Source organism: Trichoderma camerunense (assembly GCF_050948025.1).
Source record: "Trichoderma camerunense strain CBS 138272 chromosome Unknown V8C40scaffold_11, whole genome shotgun sequence".
Taxonomy (NCBI): Eukaryota; Fungi; Ascomycota; class Sordariomycetes; order Hypocreales; family Hypocreaceae; genus Trichoderma; species Trichoderma camerunense.
Genome location: NW_028145359.1, coordinates 1,364,775 through 1,384,423, shown reverse-complemented (window position 1 = coordinate 1,384,423; position 19,649 = coordinate 1,364,775). Strand labels below are relative to the sequence as shown.

Here is a 19,649-nt window from a genome sequence, read left to right as displayed (position 1 = left end):
CGAGTTTTCTGCATCATGGTCTATACGAATGATTCAATAATATATACGAACCCTTCGACCATCATTCCGACAACTTATCGCTCCTTTGAAGTCGCTTGGATACATATACTAGACCTTCTACCTCTACCAGCCAACCACCAGGCTTGGTGAGCTCTATAGATGAGTACCGTGTCAAAAGCCTCATCCAATGACAATAGCCCGTATACCTCCTTCTGCGATCGAAATAACGATACATAGGTGTATTGCCCGCGAATGGACATCCGTAATAGCAGAGCTCACATACAGAACCGCCGTCGCACACTGAGAAAAAGACTACTTCGAAGCAACACGAAATGTCGGTTGTGACAGAAATCGCTCTTGAATGATTAACCACAAGTGGCTGGGAGATCATCTTTAGTATCAACGAGTGGCACTGGTAAAAGGCTGCAAGTGTAGACTTTGTCCTCTAAGATTGATGAGGCCTATACAATTTGGCCAGTACCTTCAAAAAAAAAACCCCGATGCTCCCGATCGGCGCCGGCGTAGACGCAATGTTCCAGCTAAAGCTAGCATATATATGAGCCATTGAGACGGATCAGATAGCTTGACCGTATTCGCTACCTTCAATGATGTAGAGTGAATTGATCCGTCAGGATGAGGTTGACGTTTTGGGCAGCGTGAAATATACTCCAAATGCTGTCCAGGCTAACTTTCATAACCCTTATAAATGTTGAAGAACCCCAAAAGTGGCTCGGCAATATATTCTACCATTTCTTCGCCGAGCCGAAGTCGAAGCTCCCGATTGTTTAGCCGATGTATGAAGGGTCTCGCGTCTTGTGAGGACCACGGTGGTTTTGTAATTGTCGTGTGCAAATTGCCAATCCTATGAGGTGTTTCATCTCCCGTATAAAGAAAGTTTATTAATGCTAATCTAGGACAATTCACTTCTTCGGGGCTCAATATTTTAAACAGTTGTACATTTAGAGAGAAAAAGAGAGCAAAATCCGCATCTTTCTTTTTAAGCTGATTTGACGGCAGCTCAGGCTTGATACCTCTTTGTATGGGAAATTTGGGTACTTGGGCTGACGCGAAGAACCTTCGATGTCGCTTCTTCACATTCCGCGCACATGTTTGTTGTATTGAGACGGTTGCAGGTTAGCAGGTTAGCTGAGGAGAGACGCGTGTTCGTAAGCACTGCGGATAAAACACGACCACTTCCCTCCCTGGGTAGCCTCATTAAATTGCCTTTTGCATCAATGTAAAATTACAATTCACAATAGCGACATACCAAAGCGAAACGTAGATTCGGAGTAAGGAGAACGAAGCCTGAGAATCTTTGTCATTCTCTTTTTACAAAGCATTCTTACTTATAAGATATCCACAGTAGAAGCTATTACGGCTCGTATACGACCGAATACGCAAAAGTGACCCATATCCCACAGTGTTTACACAGTGTGTTAAACTTAGTCCCTGTCTGGGTTCAACGCTTTGATTCGGCTGATGGCGGTGTGACGAATTGCGCCCGGAGTACTTCGTATTAGGTATAGATCTAGGTATACGACAGCTCTAGGGCTCTATTGGTGAACAGGGTAGTGTGGCTGAAACAAACTCATCACGCCTTATTATTTCTTGAAATACGAACTTCATGTTGAAGTTTTAGTAATAGTTGGCTCTTCAAACTGTAAAGATATTTGCGACAAAGTGAGCCTTTGCATCTTCTTGAATTATAATAGACTACTCCGTAGAATGGGATAGAATTCCATTAGCTATTTATGGCTAGATTCAGAACCTTACATGAGGCTTATCTGCTTGACTGTGATTGGTCCATCGGTCCTAGGTTGTTCCGAAGCAGTTCCCCCTGTTATCCCGCTGTGGTGAGAGTTAGATTGCAACAGGCGGATATCCATCGAGGGAACCAACTCTATCTACTTCAACTCCATGCTTACTGACAATCACGGCCCAGCAACCTCTATGACGAACAGCCTCTTTGACATGCTCAAGCCCATAGGGTACCTCTACGAGAGATTTAGCCTCTTGCTCCGGCACCTTTAAGCCAACCCTTCATATTTTTATCCATTGATACTTGTGACTTCCCTTGATTACTCTTCCGTTATCGCTAAGCTTGATGTGCACGGATTGAACCCTTCAAAGATTAGTATGGCAACCAATATTCATCGGCAAGCACCTCCAATACCTGGCAAAAGACGCCCGGTCAACAAGACTTTTAGCGGCTGCGCCCGTTGTAAATCCAGCAAGGTTCGTGAGCACTCTTCCATTATGACCCACTTCCAACCTCCAAAGCACATCAGTTAAAGGGTGGCCCACACATAGGTAAAATGCGATGAAGCGAAACCCAGCTGCGGCCGCTGCGTTTCAAGAAAGCTACCATGTCCGGGTTATCCAGGCATGATAATACGATGGTCTACAAAGCACGAGGTGTTCAATAGCGTAAAAGGTTTGACGTGACTTCCTACCTCGTTCTCCTATGACTCTAATAGCACCAGATCCAAGCCTCATATGCAACGCATCTTCAAGACCAGCACTAAACAGTCATCTTTCCTTCCACCCCACTTATCCGAAAGGCTCCCCTCCGCTTCAAAAACCCACACCTACAACTGAGAGTGGTCTTCGACAAACGCGCTCAGATATATCGTGTTCCCCAACTGAGAGTAATACTGTGCCCGAGGAAGAAGAGAATACTCCAATATCGACGATCGCAAACGGATCTTACAAGCTCCCTAGTCATGGTTCGGCCTATTTATTGGACACGAATAGCTCCATGGGCTCCATGGCCTTTACAGACACTGTTCCATCATTGCCGGGCGTGATGCAATACCAGGACAATTACCAGTGGCTAGATACTTCTTCAGTTGTCCCATGGAAGAAGACTTCTATTCCGCCGGCCATTAGCCACCTTCCAGCAGATTTGGCAACATATTATTTCAAGAACGTCTGTTCGGTTTTCTCCAGTTTTGACTCGGAACTTAATCCGTTTCGGTCATATGTTTCCCAAGTCTTCTCGTACTCTGCGCCTGTATTCAATGCAATGCTGAGTGGTTCTGCGGCAAGACTAGCGGACGAGAAGCCACAGCTGAAAGTTATCGCTCTTCAATACCAGAGTCAGGCCTTGAGATGCATCGCAGAGAGCCTAAAACAAACGAACAAAGTCCGCGAAGACACCTTATTCGCAATATTCCTCATAGGATTGAGTACAGCATGGCACGATGGAAAGGATATCGGCATCGCTCACTTCCATGCTGCCCAGCGAGCCATCTCATCAAATGCAATATCCGCGAGAGGGAACAATCAGTCAATGGCCAACTTCTTCAAGTCTGCTCTCATTTATTGGGAAATGGCTATTAGTATAGTCAGTGATGAAGTAGAGTTCAGTTCCGACATAGAGGCTGTCACAGCGGAAGAAAGTCCCAATATGGCAACCATAGAAGCAAGAGAGTCCACCAATCCTCGTATAACTCCACACCCATGGACTGGGGTGTCATCACCTATCCAAGCTATCTTCAGTCGAGTCACAAAGGTTATCCGATCATTAAGGCTGGTTGATGCTCGCTCTGATGCTAGCCTACTCAAACACAAGAAACTCAGCCAAGACGCTACGAAACTAGAAGAAGCTCTCTGGTTTGTTGCATTGCCAGACATCGCGGAGATCGATGATTCGGGAGATCCTAACACGCCATCACACCACCACATTCTTCTTGCGGAGGCATACCTCTTTGGTAGCCTATATCAAATATATCGCAAGTTTCCCGGCATTCTACGGCACCGCCAACAGTGCATATTATCTGCCGGCTTCCCTCCCTTAGGACCCAAGAACAATCCGATAGCCGAATGGTGGAACTCGCTGTCCAATGCCGCTTCTGATGATATGTTTCTACGCTCTCTCGGGTTTAGCGTACTTGATCGCCTACAACAGATTCCAATTACATCTGGCACAAGGTCTGTTCAAGCTATTTTAATATTTGTCGCCGCCGGTTCGCTGGCCATACCATCTCCATTTATTCCAGGGCCCAATCAGCAGGATGATTATGTATCATCTTTCGAAGCTGGTTCGGCTCTAGAGCATGATCATGTCATGGATTTACGAGACTTTACAATTTCCCGGCTGGCATCCCTCCGGTCACTGGTCCATTCACGGCCAGTTGATCTAATGTTACAAGTTATCAAGGAGATGTATCGACGTCTTGATATGGGAGAAGAAGTTTTTTGGATTGATCTTATTCGCGAAATGGAGTGTGAGACTATGTTTGGGTAGGGGTTTCAAGAAGTTATAATCAGCATCTCATTTAAAACCACCGGTTATTTGACGAATGACGCTAAATAATGCAAAAAAAGAGATTTATTAAGACACAACATGACATATGTTTGCACACTATCTGTAACATTAAGCCAAACCCTAGCTCATTTCTGGTATCGTGGCCTCCAGCACATCTACATCCGTGATGGTCGTCTGTGGGCCTTTGAACCAATATTTCCCACCAAGTCCGAATGGGAATACCCAGCCCACCAAGGAAATTAAAGTGATAGCTCCAATCATAACTGGGGCATAGTTCAATGTCGTCTGCGAATCTTTTGTTAGTTGCGTTAGATACAAGGGGGGGAGGGAAGCTCACTCCGGTAACAGGATACACCTGCGGCAACAATAGAACAACAAAGAGATAGCAAATCCAAACACTTGAGATTGTAGCAATGACTGCGCTAGCCCGGCCCAAATTCCATTTGGCCGGTACAAAAACCGCAGCGCCGACGGTTTGGCGGGCTATAATAGGGAAGAGGTAGCTGACGTTGGTGGCAATAGTCGACATAGCCGTAATAGCAGAAAATGCAACAGACGAACCAATGACAGCGGTAGAGATGGCAATAGAGATGGCGGCGACAAGGAAGGCAGCATGGAGGGGCATTCGGTGGGTAGAGGTTAGTTTCCGAAAGTATCGTGAGAAAGGTAAGACATTGTCACGAGATATGGCATATGTTACGCGCTGGAAGATATTAGTTGAAGTCACAGTCAAGTGTAAAAGATTGATAGTACCTGTGCAGACATAAAGGCCGATGCCGTTGCGCAGGTGCTGTCGATCCACAAGAGGACAAGGATAGCCGTGGAACCTGCAGGGCCGATGAGCTGCATAAGATACTCAGCCCAGTTGTTCGCGTACGTTGCTGAGCTCAAAGTTAGTGGATAGTCCTTGAAGAAGGGAATAATAAACATACCGGCAATTATGCCATCAAAGTCTTGGATGCAAAAAAGAATAAGGATCAAGGTTGGGATAGAGAGAAGCCAACCAGATAGTGTTGCCATCCACATTCCCTTTGCCACGACTGCTGAAGCCTCTTTTGTCTCCTCCGCTAAATGTGCAGACGCATCATAGCTGTAATGCATTGTTAGAAAATAAGATAATAACTCATAATGCAAAGGCGCTGGAGTGTGAGAACATACCCAAAGAATATCCACGCTCCCTTCACAAAATCCACATCAGTAACAGTTAGAATGTCAAGGTCTATGGGTAAAGACTTACGAAAAGTGTCGAGATAACCCAGCAGTATCCATCTGAAGCTTGCTTTTTGTCACCCTCATTGATGTTGTTAAAAAAGTGTTGAAACACCCCGGACGAGGGTTGGAAATTTCCGCTGGCCTAGATGCAAATTGTCAGCAAAAGTATACTAAAAGAAGATGCTCAAGGCTTGCCTTTGTTGGAAACCATATCCAGTACGCAAAGAAAAGAGAGAAGAATATTAGAATGGCAAAGCGGAAGTAGAGTTGCCTATACAAACTTAGTAAGTCATGCTGGTCTGAGGGCACACCCAGAAACTTACAAGACTCGTGGGCTAATGATGTTTGGAAGCATGGCGATCAGAATGCCCACGGAAGTTAGTATCCAAGAAAACCATCCTTTCGTCAAAACTTCTGCGTTGGGATATTGTATTTCGAGAGCAGATATGAGAAAGTTTGTTGCACCTTGTTGAACACCGCAAGGAACGGTTATCCAGCCTGCCCAATTCCACCACTCCACGAAGGAACATGGTCAGCTTTGGATGTGTGAATTTGGAAGGGGATGGGGTCTTACAGCAGTCATCCAACTCAAAAACGGCCCCCATTTCTTACCACCGAGGTAAAAACTCCAGTAGTAGATACCGCCAGCGACGGGAAGGGCGGAGGCAATCTCAGCCATGGCTAGTGACACAATGAACGAGAAGCCCCCAACCATTGTCCAGTTTGCAAACGCCGCTTCAGGACCACCAGTGGACATCACAAAGGCAAACATCATTGGAATGCCAGAGATGAAGTTCATGGTCTGCCTTACTGTTAGTATATATGTCGCTAAGACAGAGGTTAAGGTGACGAACGGTGAATGTCGCTGCCCAGTTCTCAAATAGCCCCAGGGTGCGGAAGAATTCTTCGAAAGGTTAGAAGGTATCCAGCAGCAGGTCGTTATGAGAAGATGGATACCTTGTTTGTACCCCAGCTGTGCCAGTTGATATTCATCATTAGACAGAGTTTTTGGAGCAATATCGCTTGGTGAATCATGGCTTTGACTTATTGTCATTGAGTCCCTCTTCTCGGTAGCCATCATGAAGCCGTACGCCAGGCTCTTTTCGAGCACAATGTAGGGTAGGTATTTTCTGAGTCCAGGGAGCAATAGAGATTAAGCTATGATTCGGGATGCAGGGGCTCAATTAAATATAAGAGATCCTGATCCTGCTTATCCCTGGATCAGTTGCAGTGGCTGTTGGCTGTCGACATACTTGCATGTTGCATGCAACAGGAGGTATCAGGATGGTTTTTATGGGACTGACTGTGCTTATACCCCGGATCCAGTTCCCTAGTCTTGCAGTATCGAGTATCCACAGCTGCATTAGTCTAATTTAGGAATATTATGGCGATTACTATCTCCAAATCTTGTTCTATTCGATAGCCAGATCAACGGCTCTGATAAACGCTGTATCCACCAGCTTCAGCCATTGTTAAGTTTCCGCCGTTACTGAGACTAAGGTTCCTCTTGATTATACCGATCTCCCCGCATTCTATCAAGACGATGAAGATTAGCGTGTCAGCGTTTGCTTCACGAGCCAATTTTTCTTGTTCTCGGCAACATCCTTGGAGTAGCCCTTGTTATGCGGAGAGAGTCTCCACAGAGGTACTAGTCTTACTTGGGTAAATCATGGCGATGAGTTTTGGAGACGTGCTTATCTATTGGATAATGGGCGCAAGTGATATCTTGCCACTCCTGCTACGGAGTAGATCGGCTAATAATGTCTTCCCCCGCATCGCCTCCAACCAATATTTGGCCGATCTAGGAAAATTATCGCGGTAGCCTCCATGAGTTTGTGTATCCGCGTGTTTAGTGCGTCCTTACTCAGAAATGCAGGAACGATTTAGATAGCTATATGATCTACCGTAAGCTCTTCCAGGTATATTCAGTAGTGTTACTGTCAAATCTAAGCTGAAACTCTGTGAGCAAAGTCTGTGAGCAGACTCTGTGATATACAATGATAGGTCCAAAGATTGGCTAGAATCTGATGCAGTCGCCATTATTAGAACTAATGTTGGTATAGGCCACAAACTTCAACGGCTGATGGCGGATCCTGGTTTACCGACCCCTAATCCGACCACATCCTTTTGGCAATCCTCCTCTCATCCACACGTGGAAACTGCGCAATCAGAGGCCCTACCTGAAACAAGAGATGTGGTCATTCTTGGCTCTGGCATCACAGGATGCAGCGTTGCACAGTGGTTACTAAAAGAAGACGATGAAATCTCAATCACTGTTCTCGATGCTCGAGGCATCTGTTCTGGCGCCACTGGGCGGAATGGTGGACACATAAGATGTGTTGCTGTCCAAGACTATGATCGACTCTCACGAAAATACGGCCATGATGCAGCTGTGAAGATGGTGCGTTTCTCGCTCTCCCACTTCGAAAGTATAGCTTCCACGGCTCGAGAGTTCGGGAATCGTGTATTCGAGGACTCTGAGGTTAGAGAGGTTCAAACCGTCTCCGCAATATTGAGCCAGACAAAGATGAATGATATGACTGCCATGCTTAAGCAATTTGAGGAAGCATTTCCTGATCTAAAAGGCCAATGGAGGATTTGTGGGCCAGAAGAGGCCACCAAAGTACGTTGTATTTGTCCAAATACCAGTATCTTCTAACGTGAACCAAGAAGTATGGCCTCATTGATGCAGCTGGCGCACTTATTGGCCGTGCAGGGGCTGCTTGGCCATATCGGCTCATCTTGGGAATATTCAGTTCTTTACTCGAAAAACATCATGAGCGTTTCTCGGTCGAACAACATACGCCAGCCACATCAATTACAAGAGTTCAATCCAATGAGTACCCCTACCTTATCAACACACCCAGAGGCTGCATCAAAGCAAAGCACGTTGTCCATTGCACTGAGGGTCATGTAGGCCATTTGCTCCCTCGCCTTCGAGGTCTCGTTTTCCCACGACGAGGTCAGATGACAGTACAGGCACCTGGACCGGAATTTCCTGCTCTGGACGGCCGGAGATCTTGGAGTTTCTATTTCGAGAACGGTTTCGACTACCTAAGCCAAAATGCACGAACAGGCGATGTATTTCTTGGAGGAGGTGATATCGGAGAAGATGCATATCTCTCCCAACTAGGCGAATCTTCAGATGAGAACGAAAACGTGGTCGCAAAGGCTCACCTAGTTGGTATTTTACCATCCATCCTTAAGAAAGCCCCCTCTTCAGCAGGACATAACCCCCGGGGGCTTGAGGTAAAATCTTCGTGGACTGGCATAATGTGCACACCACTTGACGGGCTTCCACTGGTTGGAAAGCTCCCACAAGCGGCACTTGATCGCCCCAGCGGTAGCCATTCTACAGCTGAGTGGATCAGTGCTGGGTACAATGGGTACGGCATGGTCAACGCCTGGCTCTGTGGTAGAGCAACAGCAGAAATGATCTTGAAGAGGGATGTTAGTTCATGGTTCCCAGAGCAATATCTCATCACCACAGAGAGAGTGGAAGATTTAAATGCCCGCTGGGCATCAGTCGTACAATCTTCTCAAGGCCTTCGGGCCTTGTTGTAATATAGACTGGAAAGTAGACAGATCTCAGAACCTTCATGAACTGGAGCCTGTTCCAATTGTGGATTTCTTATTGAAGAATAGTGACTCCAATTCTCATTTCTGCATCGGGAGACCATATGATGATGTGTTCTACTAGAAAAGGACCATCTTGATAACCAGGAACCAACTTCAAGCCTACACTCCGACTCGCATTCAGAGTGAAACGTCTCATTATGTTGTATGGCTCTCAAGTTCAAATTTCCCTTACGTACACCGCTTAAGTTCTTGCAAAATATACTTGAGACTTATCTAGATTCCGACATGGCTAGAACTTATATGATGCTTAACTTTTAGAGTGGCTGAATGCGTGGGCGAGATTGTGCTTGGTATTCTCCGTTGATTCTGGCCATTGGTGCAGCGCAACACCAGAGGCACCAAGTAGGTGCTCCGATCCGATGTCGCTCAAAAAATAATTCGTTGGAAGTTCGGAAACCGCGGCTTCTCACGGCAAATGAATGGGTATCTAAGACTACTAGTGTGCTCAGTAATAGCGTAAATTAAAAGGCAATTGCCCAAAGAGTCTCACTTGTTGAAAACTACGCCTTTCATTCTTGGTTATTTTCAGGTAATAAGATTAGAAGTATGGCCAGTAGGTCTAGCAGGTAGTTTAGAAATAACTCCACTCCGTAGGCACCTATGTTTGCCTTCTCCATGGGCGCTAATACGGCTTCGGCAATGCATCGCGAGATTAGCGTAGCAGCTCCAGTTTATGTGATAGAGCAAAAGGCATGGGCATATGAGCCCTAGATATATCTTGTGACCTCTTCCTTCTCAAATATTTGCAACCTAATGTCAATGTTCGGTAATTTAAAGATGGCAGATCTATTCAAAGAACTCACGGCGCCAAATGGCCTCAAATACACTCAGCCTCTTGGCCTGTTTATCAACAATGAGTTTGTCAAGTCTTCAAACAACGAAACGCTCGACGTGTTTAATCCGGCGTATGTCCCTTGGATTTGCATACAATCTGTTCACTCTGACAGACATAAAACATGTACTAATAATGCACAGCGACGAGTCAATAATTGCCTCTGTTTATACTGCTTCTGAAGATGACGTTGATCATGCAGTACAGGCTGCACGAAGAGCATTCAAAGATCCCAGCTGGAGCGAGATTTCGCCCACTGAAAGGGGCAATCTGATGCTTAAATTGAGCCAGCTAATAGAACAAAACCTGCAAACTCTTGCCACCATCGAGACATGGAACAATGGTAAGCCATATAGTGTTTCTGTCAGCGAAGACGTCCCGGCCACTGCAGCAGTGATCAGGTATTATGCTGGGTATGCAGATAAGATCAACGGATCCGTCTTGGGAACTGGCCCCGCAAAATTTGCATATACAATTCGAGAGCCGATTGGCGTCTGTGGCCAAATAATTCCGTAAGTAAAGCTTGGAATCGACATTGTTGGGATTATTCCCACCTATAAGCCACAGGTTTACTGATCTCACTAGGTGGAACTACCCTCTCCAGATGGCTGGATGGAAACTAGGCCCAGCTCTAGCTTGCGGAAATACTGTGATTTTGAAGGCGGCTGAACAAACCCCGCTGTCTATCTTGTATTTCGCAAGTCTTGTCAAGGAGGCTGGATTTCCACCAGGCGTGATTAACATCATTAATGGCCATGGCAGAGTCGCTGGCGCTGCTCTAGCTAAGCATATGGGCGTTGATAAAATTGCATTTACAGGAAGTACCGCTACGGGAAAAGAGATTATGAAATATGCCAGCCTCAACATGAAAAACATCACCCTAGAAACTGGCGGTAAAAGCCCATTGCTGGTCTTCGATGACGCAGAATTGGACCAAGTTGTCAAATGGGCGCACGGCGGTGTTATGTGGAATAACGGCCAAATCTGTACAGCGACCTCCCGCATTCTTGTTCAAGAAGGAATTTATGATGAGTTTATTGCGGCATTCAAAGCACGAGTGGAGTCGATGCAGGTCGGGGATCCTTTTGCGGAAGGGACTTTCCAGGGGCCTCAAGTATCAAAGGCACAGTACGATCGCATATTATCATACATCGAAATCGGTACAAACGAAGGGGCCACCGCAATAACAGGAGGGAATGCAGTAAAAACTGTTGGCAACGGCAAAGGGTTCTTTATCGCCCCTACAGTCTTCACAGGAGTGACATCCACAATGAGAATATACCGCGAAGAGATTTTTGGTCCTGTTGCAGTTATCGTCAAGTTTAAAACTGAGGACGAGGCCTTGGAAATGGCAAACGATACGGAATATGGGCTTGGAGCAGCTGTTTTCACCGAAAACCTAACGCGGGCTCACCGAGTTGCTAGGAAACTTGAAGCAGGTATGGTTTGGATCAACTCGAGTCAAGACTGTAACGACCAGGTCCCATTTGGAGGGGTGAAGCAAAGCGGAATTGGATCTGAGCTGGGCGAGTCTGGATTGGCTCCATACTCTATTATTAAGGCGGTTCATCTGAACATGTCTAATCGTTTATAAGTATTTATGTGAATATACATCTGTCTACAATTTAAAGAACCTTTAGGAAGGATGTAGTAGACTGGTCTACACTGAATCTCACGGGCTGCTTTTTTGATGATGTTTCCACTACCTCTCGTGCAGTAGTACGGATATCTGTCTATCTGTCTTGATGTTTCCCAACGTGAGCAGCATTAAATATATACGAAGAGTCACTGCAGGCTCCATCTTCAGTTTTTCCTATCCTCATGACGGTGCTTATGCTGATTTGCGGAAAATTGGTCTCTTCGATCAAAACGATTCTCAAGGTAAGATAGTCGCATCTCTTAAAATACGTATCGAGAAAAGGGATCTGACGCCAGTATGCCCATGCATGTCAATAATATTGTAGAATAATGCTTGAGCAAAGGGATAGCTGATAGGATAAAGGAAAGCTATACTAGTCACATGAGACTTCAAAAATTTATTACATACTACTAACTCAGGTTTAACCAATTATTTTAGCTCTCTCAGACAACACTTAATAAAGAATAGGTATTGATTGCATACGTAAAAGCTGTATGACATTGCCCGTATTGGGTTGAGCTCATGGAGATGAATTCGGCAGGGTCGTGGGGGGTCTCTTTTAACCTATCTTCGATAGTTTTACCATATTAACCGTGGGAATTGTGATTCCACAAAATACAACCCCCCATGCCTCTCCTGTGTAATTCCCTCCACCGATCCAGCGGCCAACGGCATACGGTCCGCTGGCGTTGAGTGGCTGTTATAAGCACGGTATGAAAAGTTAGTGAATGCCTTGCTGATGAGAGTTCACCATATTGGCAATCTAGATTTTCGGGTTATTAGACTTAATTCTTTGAGATTTGGGAGTATCTTCTTTGCATCTTTGCTATGTCTCGCGCCGTGTATGGGGTAACTCAGTGGAGTCCATAGCAGAGCTCATAGATCAAAATAGGGTTTGCACTGCCACAAATCCCTGAAAAATTCCTCAACAGCGATTTTTAGATTCTTAGATAGATAGTCCTTAGGTTGGCATCATTGATCGGATTTAAAGGGTATAGTCTGCTTCTGAACATGCGAAGAAATGCGAATTCTCTACCACGTGGGTACCTGCGCTCGGTCATAGCGGTAGCAACAGTCTTCGACCCATGCACTGAATATCTCGCCAAGTTAACTCAAATAGCATAACCGCTGTAATATCCTAATGGGTGCTGTTACGTTGCCCCCTGTGATTGGTCACATATAACGCAACTCTAGAACTCCGCGGATATCTCGATATTTCGGCCCCTTGACTGGATTGTGTCCAACGCGGGCCTGGAACAGCCAAGATAAGAACTACGACGTTTGTGGGAAAGCACACATTGTTTGGGAGTAACGCTTCATTTAGACTACGTTGAAACATACAATGATAAGACTTGAGCACCGTGGAAGTTGCAATCAATAAGCTCGATATGTAACTATTCAATGAGTAGGTAATGCAGTACTACCTAGTAAACACCTAGTAAACCGTTGGCTATTCTGCCTGCCTACAGCCCAATGCCCAATTGTCTACAACAAGCGACATCGATAAAATGTAGTTGTCTTCAAAGTGGGCAATGAACATGGGCACGATATCTGCAACGTGGGGCGGACAATGAAAGAAACAATAGACACGTGGATGCTGGAACAGTTCCACAGCATTGCCATGAAAGTAGGTGTTGATGGCAACATGTCCGGCACTGATATCAGTGGGAAGACTCAAGGAACAGACCGCGAATAATTGAAATATAAATCCACAGCTTCCAATCCAAATCGTAAACCGCAGAGCTTCCATACAATCAACCTCACACATTATTGATATCATCACGTTCCTTGGCAGGATCATAAAGAAAACGACAATATCTACTCCTCCGACTTCGACAATCTCGCCACCAATTTACCATTGGGGCACACCCGTCGTACTCATCACCACCGAGAACGAGGACGGGACTTTTAACATTGCGCCTATGTCCTCGGCCTGGTGGCTCGGAAATCAATGCATGCTTGGTCTAGGTGCTGATTCACAATCGACCATCAACCTGATTAGAACCAAGCAGTGCGTGATCAACATGGCTGATGATACCATGGTCGGAGCGGTTAATGCCTTGGCAATGACTACCGGGTCGCAAGCGGTGACGACGGCCACGGAGGACATGGAATACTTGTACTTCAAACGCAGTCAAGGATACCAGTATGTGAAAGACAAATTTTCACGTGCAGGATTGACTCCTGTGGCTTCCAACGTGGTTCGACCGTCTCGAATTGCAGAGTGTCCGGCTCAGATGGAAGCAGAATTGAAAGGAGTATACGACATGATGGGTGATATGGATATAAGGGGGTTTATCGCGCTGGAAGTGATGGTTTTGCAAACGCACGTCCATGAGAGCATTCGCTGGGATGGATACCCTAACCGAATTGACCCCGATAAATGGCATCCTTTGATCATGAGCTTCGCTCAGTTTTACGGATTAAAGTACCAGAAGATTACCCAGTCTACTATGACCCAAATCGATGAAGAAGCATACAGGCCTTTCGCCAATGCTGTCGACGAAACGGCAATAGTGGAAGAGATATAACAGACCGGCTTTTGGGTTTGGTATGCGAAGGGCAAAGCTTTAAGTTCAGGGTTATGCTGGTGATAGAGTCTGGTCGGCATTAGTTCAATATTACATTCCAATATTGCTAGTAAATAAGACCCAAGCTGAATTTATCATCAACATGATTTTATTTAAACGCTAACTGTATTCATATGTGACTGATGGAAGTTGAAGTATGATATACATATGTATATATATTTGTCAGGGCCCGAGCCTTTGCACCGAGTTTATTATTGCGATTGCGGCTATTGGCCTAATCTTTGTGGTGGATTCGTAACAATATAGCTATAAATAAATTACCAATTGCTACGCAGGTTGGTAAGACTGGCTAAATTAGCCCAGACTACCAGGGGGTCTCTGAAAGCCCCGCGGAATCCAGAACTCCTTGCTCCGTACTTCAGTTACAATTTGTATCAGCTTACGTCACTCCAGTGACAACACAACTTACAATTTACCAGAAATTTCATTATTGCTAAGCTTCTGTTTGCCATAGCCTGTACTTCACAATCCGCAACACAATGGTATATATAGGAAAGCCGAGTACAGGGTGTATTAATTGCCGTACTATGAAGAAAAAAGTAAGTAGACCAATTTTCATCGCGCTCCGCTGTTCCTTCAAAAATGTCGCAGAAGCTAACTTGGCCGTCCTTGAGTGTGATCATGGCGTTCCATCTTGTGGGCGATGTTTGAGGAAGGGAGCTGTCTGTGGGGGCTACCGCGACAAACTTGATCTTACCTTTCGTGACCAAACTAGGCAGACCATTAACAAGTCTAACCAAGCCAAACACAAAGTGAAGAGCCCTGTGGTCGCTACCCAATTGGTCGGCAACCCCATGGAGGCTAAATCTCCTAGTCAGCTTGATGAGAGCAAACGATTAATCACACCTGCACTCTCCGTTCCCATTACAGACCAGGCTGTAAGCTTCTTTTTCTTCAATTTCGTGCTGACAGATCCCATTTCGGGTGGTGGGCATCTCGAGTACCTTCCAGTCATATATGACGGTATTGCTCGCGACCTGGCGCTGCCTACTGCCATCATTGCTATCGGCATGGCAGGCATCGCAAATTTGCAAAGAAATCGAGATCTATTGCTGGCAGCAAATGCACAATACGTTCTCGCTATTCAGCTCACTCAAGGAGCCTTGATAGATGAAACTCTACGTATCCAAGATCAGACTCTTGTGAGCATCTTACTTCTTGCTTTGTACGAGGTAAGTGGTTCCTTATCGGGTCTCATTTTATTCTCAAGGCTTGTAAACAAACAACGTTCTTTAGACAATAGCGTGTTGCTCGCCACAATCACTGCATATCTGGTCGAACCATGTCACAGGGGCAACGGCGCTTATTTCTCAGTTCGCCCAGCAACGACTGATGGATGCTGTTGGAATACGCATCTTTTCACATCTTCGCTCACACGCGGTATGCAGCTGTTTAGTCAACATCTCTATACTAATTATAGTCTCACTGACCTGGTCGCGTCCTAGATAATCCAGGCTCTTCAACGATCCCAGCACATTCCTGACGAGATTCAGCGGTGGTCTACTAAGACACACGACTTGCAAAGCACCAGCCAGGCTTTCGAGGATCAGCTTCACCATTTAGCCATAGATCTATGCTCTCTGCGAGCTTCTGTTGACAATGGACTACTTACAGATAGACCTACAGTCATCTCCAGGGCTTCGGCTCTGGATGGCAAATTAGCAGACTGGTCAAGAAGATTATCCGTTACGTATGGGATTGCAATTGACCAGAGTCTTGCAGCGAGAGACACGCCCAACTCAGCATGCGCCAATTCTTATTCCGATGTGCACGTATCAAACGCGATCAACTGCCACACCCTCCGTATCCTTACTAATGAACTCATTCTAAACACGCTTGATCAGGCGAAAGGAGAAACCAATGTGGACTATCAACGCTTGCGCTCACAGCATGCCATGAACACCCTCATAGTTGAGGTCTGCGCTAGTGTTCTTTCGTTCACGGACAGAGAGCGGCAGCAGGCGGGCTTTATTGCCAGGGGCGGCTTCTTATTGTGGCCATTATACGTGGTCTCGGCAGTTCCATGGGCCTCGAGGCTCTACCGTGATTGGGCTATTGCACAGCTGAAGGAATTGGGGGTTGAGACGGGCATCTTACAAGCAGCTTTACTAGCCCGTGTACTGCAGATAAACGGCGAGATTGACTTTTTGGATAAAGACACTAATGGCGAAAGAGATATTTAGAAACAAGGAGAGCATGGTTGAAATGGGATTTGGACTCTTTCTAGGGCTATAAAACTTTAAAGCAACTGGTCCTACTGAACCTTATATATACTCAGGCAACAAATTTAATGGTCGCGAGATGATGCTGACGAGATTTATTCTCAGGCTCTTGCATACAGGGTGCAGCATCATTTCGTATCTGGCACCTCAAGAAACCTGGTACAGCCAATGCTACATCTTGCCAAGTCCAACATGTCTCATCGTGCAGAATGGTCTCAATTATTGCAAAACACGACGCTGCTTAGGGGTAGACTATCTGTCTCTCCGTCTGTGCCAGCGGGGCCCACGGATTCCGTGGCATCTCGTTGCAGAACCCCGCCATGGCAAATACTTGCCGGTGCTAAGCAATAGAAACGTATATAACCTACATAAAGCACACATTGCAGTGAAAAAGGATGCATGGCGGAGCCTAGCAACTCATTAGGGCTTACTTACCTGGTAAGTCGTCGCAAGGAATACCGAATAGCAATCAACTCTTACAGCTTTACTTAAAGAACCGGCGACCTTGTTGCCTTACCTGCTCTACGTGCCATGGATTGGGTTGCATGCAGTTGTAACCCTTGTTTCGCCCTGACATTGTCGGTCTTATTACATGGCGGTGTTCAAATGCTATAATAAGAAAACATCGGTGACGCGCGTAAGGTATGGGATGTGCTGGGCGTTGATTGTTCGCCGTGATGTATAAAAACCCAAGCTCCAGCTTCAACTACCGCCTCAAACTATAGCCTGAGGAACTCGGTGTGTATCAAAGTACCGACGCTACATTCTCTTGTCAAACAGCCGGGCGGGTGCTCAAACGTGCCAAACTACCGAATATCAGTTGCTCTTATACAGTCAACTTCAGCGGCGATGGCATCAACCTCGACCCTCCGATGGGCGTTGATCTTTTTGTTTATCCTATCGGTCAACTGCATCAAGCTTCCGGTTGACAAGTCGCAGGACGGGAAAATGTCAAAGACTCCAGCACGCGTATCGATGAAGCATGATGACTTTTACATTACCAGCTTCTTGCAAGATCAGCTCGACACTCTGTCATCCGACCAACAGTGCTGGCTCCAGCCTGGTGTCACCGGCTTAAGAATCCTGCTGCAGGGCAACATTTCGCAGCCTCCCGCCTCGATAAGAAACTTCGCATTGGGCATACGCAACATCAGTAGCTCTGGTAACGCCTTCTCCATCGATTTTGCAAAAGACGAATTTCTCGTCAACGACGTCTCAGAGTCGACGTTCATTATTCTCGGTTTGATACATCGTGGGTCTGAGCCTCAGTCCCATCCAACGCTACCATTTCAGCTAACAGCGCAATAGTTATTTGCATGACCCTTGCTTTCTTTCTCGTCTATCCCATTATTCTGCTTCTGGCTTCGGCAACTGTTTTATGTCATCTAATCGGCCGGCCTGTGAATAAGAAAGTTGTCGATAGGTGGCAGATGATTCTCCAGCTTGGTGTTTTCGCCCCGCTTGTGGCTGGAGGGATGGTAACTGGCATTTTTGCCAAAGGAACAGCAGATCATTTTAGTTCGGAGCATGGTGTAAGTGTTCAATTGTTACAGTATCCTCGAGAAACTAACATTCAGTGCGCAGATTGTGGGCCTCGTTACTGTGTCCCTGACAATTGTCGACGTGATAATCTACTTCTTCCTGCGGCGGATGAGTAGAGGATTGTCGACTTTCGAGTCCATACCTCGCCGTATCAGATATGTCCACTATGCCGATGTTGCGCTTTGCCAGGCCATCCTCATGATATCGAGCTTCGTACTTCCCGACGGCATCGACGACTTTGCGGTCATGAGCCTTTGCGACACGGCCGTTTTGTCAGATTCATGGGTGTTTTCGCTCGGCATGGTGCTCGTTTTTGTCTGGAATGGGGCAATGGCTGCGATGACGATGCAGTGGTTTCTTGTGAGGCGGTCCAGGAAGATCGACGCGCAGGAAACAGTGCCTCTCTGCACAGTTGATTCGTCGAGACCAATATCGCCCACAACAGAGATCGTGAGCGGCCTTAAGTAAGCTGTAGGGATCGCTCGGACTAGATTTTGAGTTCCACTATCCGCGCATAGAGTATAGATGATAGTAGAAATGGTTGGTGAGACAATTACTCGAGTAGTCGAGTCAATACATAGGGAAATAGTTATTTTATCGCTTAGTTCTCAAATAGCCACGCATTCCTTTTTGTAAAACGGCCTCATGAATTTGAATAGGCTATGCATCACAGGTCAACATGTGCCTATGATCTCCAAAAAGTTACGTGCAGAGACAAGTGGGCTTCGGCGATGTCTAAGTGCCGCTGTATGTCCACGAAGACGGTATCAAGAGAATGTGTAATACGGTGGGGCAGGTTTTGTGCAGCTGACGGGAGGATCAGCGGAACAAAGTAATCAATCAACTTTCAGGTTCCCATAAGGCAGAGAATTAGAACGCGTATAGCTAGCTAAAACTCTTGCCGCGGACGCCGCCCCGCTCTGACGGCTCATTGGAGCGCAACGACTTCCATATCTAGAATAGCTGCATCGTGGATATCGACCTGAAGGAAATGGCAAGGTAAGAAAGGGAGCGGTTTACAGCATTGGAAAGACATCAAGTTATGCTTGAACACAAATAGGGGACAACAAATTGGGTGACTGGCTGAATAGAGTGGACGTTGTTGAATCTCTAGCTATGTGCACTGAAATGTGCAAGTCTATTCGCAATGTATGGAGACTTTGGACGTGAAGGCGTCGCAATATACGGGACATATTTTTCTCTTTGTGGAGCTCGGAGCATTCACCTCTTTACTTAGGCCAACTTTTAACCTTAAGCTCACCGAATGAACTTTGTATCGTTCAAGAATGCCATTTGCCTTCATTCTCAGTTCATAAAAAACCCTGACAATCACTTTGACGGCTGTAAGAATTCAACCAAAATAGCAGAGTACGTAGATGCTATTGGGTGTTGTAGTATCCTACTGAGAGTCGATACACCAAAATTGTTTAGCAATAATGTTATATTGGGTGTTGAACAATGCGGCTCCTCCCATGGGCGATATAGAATGTATACGAGACGATGATTCGGATCATCTACTTTCACACTTCTGGAAAGGTAGTCATTATGACTCTGTGGTACTTGGCTTTCGTCAGAGTGGCTTCACTCAATGATATTGGTGAGCTATATATACTTCGCCGCATCATTGGAGCCTCACCATCATCATATATTCCGATTATTTTGGAATTCTTGGTTGAGACATCTCCTCTAGTCGGCCCAGAAG

General features: G+C 46.0%; 7 protein-coding genes across 7 annotated transcripts; 6 read left to right on the top strand and 1 right to left on the bottom strand.

The window, feature by feature from the left end:
• The first annotated feature begins 1,897 nt into the window (after window positions 1-1,897).
• Window positions 1,898-4,348, top strand: V8C40DRAFT_248539 (Zn(II)2Cys6 transcription factor). Its single transcript, XM_083216568.1, has 3 exons — window positions 1,898-2,235; window positions 2,311-2,434; window positions 2,484-4,348. Exons 1-3 carry the CDS (start codon window positions 2,137-2,139, stop codon window positions 4,247-4,249), a joined length of 1,989 nt encoding a protein of 662 aa, XP_083072341.1. The 5' UTR covers window positions 1,898-2,136; the 3' UTR covers window positions 4,250-4,348.
• Window positions 4,270-6,846, bottom strand: V8C40DRAFT_248537 (amino acid permease domain-containing protein). The gene is made up of 11 exons (XM_083216567.1): window positions 6,440-6,846; window positions 6,337-6,386; window positions 6,057-6,284; window positions 5,806-5,996; window positions 5,678-5,753; window positions 5,508-5,624; window positions 5,429-5,448; window positions 5,203-5,360; window positions 5,024-5,151; window positions 4,608-4,973; window positions 4,270-4,555 (listed from the first exon to the last, which is right to left on the bottom strand). The coding sequence occupies exons 1-11, from the start codon at window positions 6,561-6,563 to the stop codon at window positions 4,391-4,393; spliced, it is 1,623 nt and encodes a 540-aa protein (XP_083072340.1). The 5' UTR covers window positions 6,564-6,846; the 3' UTR covers window positions 4,270-4,390.
• Window positions 6,847-7,251: 405 nt separating this feature from the next.
• V8C40DRAFT_248531 (FAD dependent oxidoreductase-domain-containing protein) lies at window positions 7,252-9,108 on the top strand. The gene is made up of 4 exons (XM_083216566.1): window positions 7,252-7,387; window positions 7,454-7,486; window positions 7,546-8,105; window positions 8,153-9,108. The coding sequence occupies exons 2-4, from the start codon at window positions 7,480-7,482 to the stop codon at window positions 9,044-9,046; spliced, it is 1,461 nt and encodes a 486-aa protein (XP_083072339.1). The 5' UTR covers window positions 7,252-7,387; window positions 7,454-7,479; the 3' UTR covers window positions 9,047-9,108.
• A 767-nt stretch (window positions 9,109-9,875) lies between these two features.
• Window positions 9,876-11,548, top strand: V8C40DRAFT_39173 (aldehyde dehydrogenase; the record flags this gene model as incomplete). The annotated part of the gene is made up of 3 exons (XM_083222929.1): window positions 9,876-10,026; window positions 10,097-10,465; window positions 10,539-11,548. The coding sequence occupies exons 1-3, from the start codon at window positions 9,881-9,883 to the stop codon at window positions 11,545-11,547; spliced, it is 1,524 nt and encodes a 507-aa protein (XP_083072338.1). The 5' UTR covers window positions 9,876-9,880.
• Window positions 11,549-13,616: 2,068 nt separating this feature from the next.
• Window positions 13,617-14,123, top strand: V8C40DRAFT_267159 (uncharacterized protein; the record flags this gene model as incomplete). Its single annotated transcript, XM_083219824.1, has 1 exon — window positions 13,617-14,123. The coding sequence occupies one exon, from the start codon at window positions 13,617-13,619 to the stop codon at window positions 14,121-14,123; it is 507 nt and encodes a 168-aa protein (XP_083072337.1).
• Window positions 14,124-14,554: 431 nt separating this feature from the next.
• Window positions 14,555-16,596, top strand: V8C40DRAFT_248527 (Zn(II)2Cys6 transcription factor). Its single transcript, XM_083216565.1, has 4 exons — window positions 14,555-14,722; window positions 14,798-15,355; window positions 15,420-15,563; window positions 15,629-16,596. The coding sequence occupies exons 1-4, from the start codon at window positions 14,663-14,665 to the stop codon at window positions 16,364-16,366; spliced, it is 1,500 nt and encodes a 499-aa protein (XP_083072336.1). The 5' UTR covers window positions 14,555-14,662; the 3' UTR covers window positions 16,367-16,596.
• A 658-nt stretch (window positions 16,597-17,254) lies between these two features.
• Window positions 17,255-18,415, top strand: V8C40DRAFT_280285 (uncharacterized protein; the record flags this gene model as incomplete). The annotated part of the gene is made up of 3 exons (XM_083221381.1): window positions 17,255-17,657; window positions 17,714-17,937; window positions 17,990-18,415. 3 exons carry the CDS (start codon window positions 17,255-17,257, stop codon window positions 18,413-18,415), a joined length of 1,053 nt encoding a protein of 350 aa, XP_083072335.1.
• Window positions 18,416-19,649: the final 1,234 nt, after the last annotated feature.